At 31.2% G+C, this 9,258-nt stretch overlaps 1 protein-coding gene across 4 annotated transcripts; it reads right to left on the bottom strand.

Moving 5' to 3' along the window:
• Positions 1–2,479: 2,479 nt before the first annotated feature.
• Positions 2,480–9,258, bottom strand: LOC114281259 (branched-chain-amino-acid aminotransferase 2, chloroplastic). Of its 4 annotated transcripts, none has more exons than XM_028223708.2 (10): positions 8,599–9,258; positions 7,977–8,044; positions 6,884–7,064; positions 5,740–5,916; positions 5,499–5,630; positions 5,301–5,399; positions 4,511–4,627; positions 3,679–3,774; positions 3,471–3,583; positions 2,480–3,000 (listed from the first exon to the last, which is right to left on the bottom strand). In XM_028223708.2, the coding sequence occupies exons 1-10, from the start codon at positions 8,662–8,664 to the stop codon at positions 2,886–2,888; spliced, it is 1,164 nt and encodes a 387-aa protein (XP_028079509.1). In that variant the 5' UTR covers positions 8,665–9,258; the 3' UTR covers positions 2,480–2,885. The 4 variants fall into 4 exon arrangements, with proteins under 4 accessions (XP_028079509.1, XP_082768568.1, XP_028079510.1 ...); XM_082912442.1 differs by having other exon boundaries at positions 3,496–3,583; XM_028223709.2 differs by having other exon boundaries at positions 6,884–7,061.

The following is a 9,258-nucleotide window of genomic DNA, read 5'->3' as shown; positions in this document are numbered from 1 at the left end:
GGAAACAATGGTGGCGTGAGAGAATTCTAGAGAGAGAAATTCTGAGAGAAGAGAGAAGGTGGTCATACATGAGAAATGAAAGGACGGAGAGAGAGGGAGGAGTTTTGTGGAATGAGAAAGGGCAGTAAGTTGAAATGATTTCAAACACCTTGGAAGATGTGCCTTGGCTGACATTAGGTGACGTTAGGTGACGTCAGGTGGCATGAGGCAAAATTGATGGGATGTGTTTATGGCATGATGAGTATGCACTAGTGGGGAGTAACACGTCAACGAGACAGTTGAGTTTGTTATGACTTGACAGTTTTCGAATCTTGGACCCTTAGAGTTCTTGAACTAGCAGGTGATGACCTTGGCAAGTGATGTGATCTCAGTTGAGATGTTGGACTTGGATAAGACATAACATATTGATTCTTGATTCTTGAGTGGACACTTGAGTCCTTGTTTCCTGATGTTGACAAGTCATGATCTCGGTCGGAGAGGCACCCTTCATCGTGTTGTTAGCAAACATGTTAGGAGGATAGATGGTGTAAGTTCCATCACCTTAGGATGTCGAGGTAATAGAACCTAGGGGCAGTTGTGGGGACATATTTTTAGGGTTATCCACATGGCTGAGGTTGTTGGCCAAGGTGCCACGTGGATGAACTGAGATGCTAAGATATGGTGCCATCATATCTGAATCCAAGATGTTTGAATAACATGACAAGAGTTCTAGATGGTTTGTGGCTCTCTGTTTGGGTAGAGATAAGACTCTAAAGAGAGTTCATTCTAACCTGAATAATAGAAGTCCAAAATAAATATTATCCTTGTGAATGATAGAGTCTTATGAAGTAAGACTTTTAGGGGATGAGGGCACTGTTGACTATAAAAGTAAGGCACCTCCGTTGGTGTAAGGTATGTTTTACTTTGTGAGTATTGTAATTGAGTTGTTATCTTTGAGATAAATTGACTGACGTGATCATCAAAGTGTCTCTGGGTGGACGAGCCACCGATGTTTGTTGTCTTCTTGTATGTAGGTGTTGGGCTTAATATTTTCTTCCGTATACCCTATGGCTAAGTTCCTTAGATCTCGGCTAGGAGATCTAGTTTGGTTGTGAGGTCAAAAATCAACAATCACAGTTTTGTTTAGTTTACTTTCATATATATATATGTGTGTGTGTTATTTGCCCTTGTGCTTAAGGCCATAAAATCTAGTAGTTGTCCTTGTTACTGTAGTGTGTTGGAACACATGGCGAATTTATTTGTCTAATCGATTTATGAGATTGTAATAATGTAATAAAGGGTCGAGATCCATAATGGGGATAGTTGGTATGTATGAGAGCCTGTTTTGAATGTGTAAACTTGTTTTTGATAAACAAAAGTTATTGCGAGATTCTTTTGAATTAAAATGGTTGTTCTTGTACTGTTAAAGACGATCTTTGAGAAAATGTACTACGCAAATATATTTTGGAATACGAAATGTCATTACCTATATATATATATATACATGTGGAGCATTCATGATCATAGCTATTTATATGTTGCTATTGTTTAGGATCATTGGGATCTCTATTGAACCTTTATATTCATCCCACGTTACTAATAATTTTTTAGGTATGGAGTGAAGACTTGTGGAAGACTTGAAGTTCTTTATTTGTTGGCTAGGGGACATTATAATTATAGGTAGAATGCCAATGCGTTGTAAAGAGCGTTAATCCCTTTGTTTATTTAGTTTATCGTTGTTCGTTGATGTAAGCCTACTGTATTTCATTTTATGTATACGAGAGAGGATATTGTAATTTATTCATTCTTTATTGTTTTTGCATTTCTATCGTTATTGAAATGGACTAATTAAAGGTTATGATAATGTTATTTGAGTAATAAAAGTTAGGGTGTTACAATCCTCTACGCTTTCATCTCTGCGGAAGCACAACGTCAACACTTAAAAATGATTTCTACATAGGATGAACATATAACCTACCAAAAATAATCTTAAAAGAGTGCATGAGTTTTAATATAATCATGATGGTGAGATGCAATGAGTTTTAAGCCATGTTATTTTATATAATTTTTTTATGTTCATACATTATTTTTTCAGAACTTCTGAATTAGTCTTGTAGTGCTGCATATTTCACCATACATAACCACTTGTTCTAGATACATCTTGCCTCCTACCACATTCTTCTCATTTTGTAACTTATCTTAACTTCGGAGAAGAAGAACATGGCTCATATCTTGCAATATCAAGTGTTCTAATGACTAGATCCACTCTAACATTGACACTTGTACTGTACATATAAAATAATAATACTTTTAATTTAAATAATTCTATAAAAGTAAATATATTTTACTAACTGTGGCACCTATAATATTAATGTAGTGAACCTTGTTTCAAGTTCTAAAGTAAAAAAACTCATAAATACACAAATAACTAAATAAAAATTAAAAATTAAAAAATTAAAAATTAACATACAAGGCACGGTGTAGTGTAGCACACAAAGGGTTAATTGAATCCTGTTTAGATAATTAACTTGAGACAATTTGATAATATAGTTTTCTTTTTTTTGGATCATAATTTGATAATATAGTTTGGTGTTGATGTTTTCTACCTATGTGAAACATCAACCAAACATGAAACGTTAATATTATAATAAATGGTACCATCTATGAGAGATTAAGCAATTTACAAAACAAACAATAATCAAAAACCCCATTTTTACAAACTGAAGAAGCTAAGTGAAAGCAGAGACGGCGCTTCCATGCACACACTTATTCTCTGATAAAGAACAAGATGAAATAGTCGTTTCGAATATTGCACATCCATATCCATTAAATGGAATAAACCAGCAAAAGAGTAGGCATCACATCAGTACTTATTTTGTTGCTGCAATTGTGAGGACACAGAAAGCTCATTCGATCTCAAGAAGCCATCCCTTCTTGTCTTCTATAATACCTGTTTGAATCCCTACAAGTATGGAGTACAGATCTCGACTAACAAGCTGACCTTCTATTTTGTATTCAACTCTGCATATACAAAGACATGAAAATCGAAGCATTTGGTTAAGTTTTGTTTGGAAGTGCTAAAGATGTTTCTAAGCCTTCAATCCTTATCTATTGTTATTAGCATTTTTTTTTTCGTTGGTAGTGTCTTCACATTATCAATGTTATTAATTTGCATAATACCTTCTTATCCTAATTATCCTAAAATCTTTTAAAATTTGATTCTAAATCATCCACTAATAGTAAAAAAAAGAATCTGCCCTCTCCAGTACTTAATATTAACGAAGAGTCAACAATTAAATGACAAAAGATTTAATCCACTTCAAATGCAAATCAAATCTGAAATCTTAGACAGCATAATTACCTAAAATGGAAAACTAAAAGAATTTTGTTTTGAAGTTTTTACAATTAAGCTCATGATTCATTTTTGATCGATTTGTGTTTTTTACCATATGATGCCAAGAGAAAAATGTAACTAGCATAGCCACACATACCTTCTACCCTTATATGTGATATTACCTACAGGAGCAACACCAACAGCAGTTCCTGTGCAGAAAACTTCATCACCATCAAGCAATTCCTCCACCGGAACAGCACGTTCCTCAACCTGGTTTGGGGAAATTGTTAAACAAAAAAATGATAAATTTGCAGTAGGTAAGAAATTTGACTAATATAATTGTTGTGTGTTGCTAGATCAGTTACCTTGTAACCATGATCACGGGCAATGTCTATAACGGTTTTTCGTGTGACCCCGGGAAGAATAGTTCCACTGGTAGAAGGAGTTGAAATAAGATTGCCCTGTGAAGGTGATATATACTTCAGTCTACACTCCACATAAAGTTGTTTAATTCTAAGAACTACAATCAAAAGAAACGTAAGTTAAATTTTTTTTTTTTTGTAAAATATAAATACTGAAAAACAAAAATTAAAGAGTAAATTACAAATACACTCCTATGACTTGCTTAAAATATGAATTGCCTTATGTGGTTATGGAAATTACACTTGCCATAGCCCATTTTATTAATAAATCATGAAATCAATTAATAGTTTTTAATGATATTAAAAATTTATTTCAATTAATAATTTAGGTAATTTTATTATTGTCTATGAGAGTAGTTAGGAATTTCCTTTTTTTAGTTAATTCTATTAAATAAAAAATTATGATAAGAAAATATTTGTAATTTTTCAAATCACGGGAGGCAATCCTTATTTTAAATAAATCTCAGGAAGTGTATTTGTAATTTATTCAAACTTTAAAAATAAAATAAAATCATTTTGTCTCTCCCTTCTCCATAATAATCATTTTGTCTCTTTACCTTGATGTAGAACAACTTGGTTTTCACATGATTCAAAGTCTTTGGTGGACAAAGTTAGAAATGAAGCTTGCAATTGTAGATAATTTTCATACTCACTTCCATATTCAAGGAAGGAAAAATGGTTACTAACGTAATTTACAAGAAATTTTATAAACAGGAACCTTTTTATTTATTTATTTTTTTTGAACAAATAACCAAGAACCTAAGTTCAACATTACCTTCACCACAAAAACGTTACAAGAAGTAGCCTCCTCTATGTTTTTCTTATGAACCGAATCAAGGTATATCACATCAGAAAATCCTCTGTTCTTTGCTCTAGTTAATGCACTCAAAACCTACAACAACAACAACACCAACCAAAAAAAAAAAAAAACCGATTATGATTAGTTGAGGATCCGTTAAAAAAAAAAAATGCATCCACAACCTTATTTTAGTTCTTGGAAATGCAGTATGAGCCATAAAAGGCGTTCAAACATTATTTTTTGCCAAAGAATCATAGTATGACAATATGTTTAAATTAACTAGTACATACTTCAAAAACTGATTTGCATTCATCTATACTATTGTATAAAGTGTACAGGTCAGAACATGAAGTTTGGTCACAATTTTTTCCTCTATGAAAATTGTCCTTATCTGATTGCCAAAATACCTCTTTTTAGATCTAACTTATTCAAATTTAATAACTGTCATGATTTATCTAACTATTTCACACACACAGTGTGTGCCCACGCATATAAGCCGTTTAATTACATGAAATAATTGAGCCTCAAGGTTCCCATATTTCAAAATTCACATAATATCATATGGTTGGAGAGCATTATGTAAAGGAGAATCAATATTTTTACAACTGAGGAGCGTCGTTATGAAATGAAAACGATAACCCAATCCCAATTGCCTTACCCAAAAAAAAAAAAAAAAAATCCTTCATTCAGATAAAAATAAAGTAAAATTGAAGATGTTGATAACTTGTTGGCATTTCACATAGAGAAGATGAATGGATTTGTTTACCGGGGCATAATTGGTGATGGACTTGACACCTCCAACTCCACCATGAGTGGCACGATGGAATTCATCCTCGATATATAAGTTCAACGGTGACAAACCTTCCTGTATATACAGAACACAAGACCATATATAAGCTTCTCTGTTTGTTATCAAGGAACAAGAAAGAAAAATAAAGAAACAGAGAGAAAGATAAGATGAGACCTTGAAATAGTTGCCAACTGGGGAAGCATAGACAAGGAAGGTATATTCAAGTGATGGAGCCAAACCCAGTATAGGCCCACTTCCTATGAGCAAAGGCCTTATATAAAGAGACCCTTTTCCCATAGGCGGAATCTAATCAAAATTTCCCAAAAATAAAAAAATAAATAAAAATTACATACTACATAAAAAAATTACTTACGATATACATGCATATTTTGTTGTGAGGGAGAGAAAGGATTACCCAACGCCTGTTAGCGAGAGCAGTTTGTTTAATGGCATGAATGAATTGAGAAATGGAGGGGGAGGGCATGCACATTCTTTCAGCGCCGAACTGCATTCGGATTGCGTTCTGATCTGGGCGGAAGAGGAAGACCCTCCCATCTTTTCTCCTGAATGCTTTTGTTCCTTCAAACAACCCCTGTTTTGGATTTTCAAACCAACAATACAAGGTGCCAAAATAAATGAATTATAGAGACACCTTATTAAATCACATTTTTGCATATTAAATCACACCAAAATAAACTAACAATTAAGAAAAAAAGAAAAAAAGAAAAGAGAAGATAAAATAGCATTGAGCTATTCCTATCAAATGACTCTAGTAGTCCAACTTAAATTTTTGTTAATGCACATCACATAACTATGCAAATAAAATTTATAAAAAATAAAATTAAAAAATTGTATAATATTACTTTGTCTCTTGACTACTTTTTCCTGGACAACACATAAACTTACTTTAAACTTTGATCCTAACTTTTTCAGTTGGCTACTCTTGTACAACTTCCACCTAGAAAGTCCAAGGGTCAATCTTTTCCCTATTTTTTTTTTATCAGCAAAGAAAAATTCTATTATAAGATTTCATTGTATGTTTTTTCTCCTCGTCATTATGGGACTCTTGAAATACTTCTACCGATTAACCAAAACACTTGGATGCTAACTTGTCAAGTAAATGCATTATTTCCAAATTACATAAGCCTCGTTCAAAAAAAAAAAAATTACATTAGCTGAGTTTACAATGTCCAAAATTTTCTTTTTTTCTGTGTCTCCTTCTTCCTTTTGTTTTTTTTTTTTGTTTTTGTTTTTGTTTTTTTGAAATGTCCACAATTTTCAGTTGCCCAAATTCTTGAGTAGTCAATAATTTTAGCTCTCAAATATTATTCACACAGACTTGGATTTACTTTTTTCCTACTTATTTCACCATTTTTGGCCAAGTAAATGTGTATGGTAAAAGAATCTTGTACAATTTGAAGAACTACAAGAATCATATTCGAGGGATAGGAATTATACGTAAAATATGTGTGACATTTTGTGAGTTAATTAAGAGTAACAAAACATGAAAGCATTTGAAGTTGAGATTGGGGAGGGAATTGGGGGGTGGAGCTTCTCACCTGGCCATAGTTCAAGACTGCGGCAAAAGGGTTCAATTCAATGTTTCCATAGGGGTTAAGTTGGCCTTGTTCGAAAATCCCATCTGCCAAGCATTTTGTCACATACATATAATCGGTCGGCTTGGCACTGAATCCAAGATTGTTCCAATCAATATCATTGTCCTCATCGTCACTACTACTGCTTTTCATACCACAAAGCCGATTCAGGAAGACGAAGAAGTAAACGATTAACTGATATTTTGATTAATGAAAAAAAGATATATTATACTGACATTTTCTATAGATTTGGAGAAAATACAGTAAGTTTCATAATTTTAATATAATTATACTAACTTACTTTTAGAAAGATTAAAAGCGCTGAAAGTAATGTAAATATTATAAAGACACAAGAACAAATAAGAAAAAATATAAATTTTCGTGTACAACTAAAAATGCATTCAGTTTGTTTGGTTCTGGATTTAATTTTTTAGAATTGAGTTTTTTGTTTTTGTTTTTAGTGAATATTTTTAAAATTTTAAACAATTTTTTTACTTTTTTAAATGTACATTACTTAGATGTACCTAAAAAGTAAAATATTTGTAAAAAAAAAATCTAAAAATCAATAAATACACAAGAATACAAAAAATGTACTGAATTCTCTTTTTTTTTTTCTATTTTTGGTATTTAGTGAATTTTCTAAAGATTTTTTTTTATAAATATTATACTTTTTAAGTGTATTTATGTTAAGTGTATCTAAAAATTAAAAACAAACTGCATAGAATATTAAAAATATTCATTAAAAAAAAAGGAAAAAAAAATTTCAATTTTCTAAAAAGTAAATCCTAAAAATCCAAACCAAACAAGCTGATTATTTTTTCATTTGTATAATTAACAAATTATGTTAGATTATTTTGTGTAATTTTACTTAGAGTTTATCAGGGAAAAATAATTTAAATAAACTAAAAAGTTGATTGCCAACAAATTATGAGAGAAATGTTTTTAATTATTTACCTTTTAATTATCAGTTTTTAACTTATAAAATCTTTCTCCTATCTGGAAAAAAAGAAAAAGAAAAACAAAATCCTTATAAAATATTTCTGATATATGCAGTTACCGGTGAGCAGATGGTTCGAAGGCTTGTTGGAGGGAAGATGCAGCCCGAGATGCATAGTAAGCTCCAATCTGCAAAATAAACATAAAAACATAAAAACAAATATATATATATATATATATATATATTCATAGAAACAAGAAGATTGTATACAGTTTTCATTTTGTTTCTTTCTGATCGGTGATTACTCAAACCGTTTGATGGAATGGTTGTTCAGATCATTCAGCACAAAAACCTTGATACAACCATCCAAAGGGCTGTTTGATAATAAGAAAACAGACGTTAAAAATATTTCTTTCTTAATTTTTTTTTTTTTTTCTTCTTCTTCTTCTTAACTTCTCGATATCTATATTTTAATTCATTTAAGTTATATTTGTTTTATAAATAATAAATAAAGTTGTATCAAGCATTATAGCATATATATATTTTTTTTCTGTTTATTTTTGAATAAAAACACTGATGAACAATCCTTATAAGCAGCCCCATATAATAGTTGAAACTTATAACATTAACAAAATATTCTTTTGACTTTCTTTTATCCTCTGTTTGAATATTATTCTTGTTTTTATTTTCAAATTCCTTGGGATTGTTAAGAACAGATACTAAGGAGAAGTCAAAGAGCAACCTTAGATAAAGAAGAGAAACTAGAAGATCTGATGGAATTGAGAAAGCAGAGACTCCTTTGCATCATGTTTGGTTGTCTTTGCTCTCCTGATACAAAGCAAAAGCAGTGTTGACAATACACAGAGAGGCTAACTGACAGCAAACTATTTTGGAGAGTGTGAGGGCATCCTCTAGAGAGCCTTATGATCCCGTTTGTTTTCAAAAGTATAATGGAAGAGATTTATTGTGAGAACGTTAATAATGAGAGGATTAATAGTGAAGAGATTAAGTAAAATTATATTTATTTTGATGATAGTTATTAATGTAGGAATTGTTAAATTATTTTTATATAAAATAATAAAATAAATAAAAAAATATAAAAAATTAAACATTAATGTTTAAAAAAAAATTCTCAATTTGTAAAAAATAAAATTTTTTTTAATCCCCTCACTATTTTTCTAATACTACCTCCACCTCCATCTCCTCCATCCGAATCCCCCTTCTAACCTCCATCTTAATCCCCTCTTTCATTCTAATCTCTTCCTCAATACTACAAACAAAGACAACACTAAATAACCCCACATCCATCCTAATTTCCTCCCATCCATTATACTCCAAAACAAACTGACCTATATGTCAAATAAGAAGCTTAGACACTAAAGAAGTACTTAGAAAATTATTC

This window comes from Camellia sinensis, unplaced genomic scaffold (assembly GCF_055761805.1).
Source record: "Camellia sinensis isolate YWXY unplaced genomic scaffold, ASM5576180v1 Unanchor3, whole genome shotgun sequence".
Classification (NCBI taxonomy): Eukaryota; Viridiplantae; Streptophyta; class Magnoliopsida; order Ericales; family Theaceae; genus Camellia; species Camellia sinensis.
Note: the sequence above shows the minus strand (reverse complement) of the source record. Positions and strands in the feature narration are given on the sequence as shown.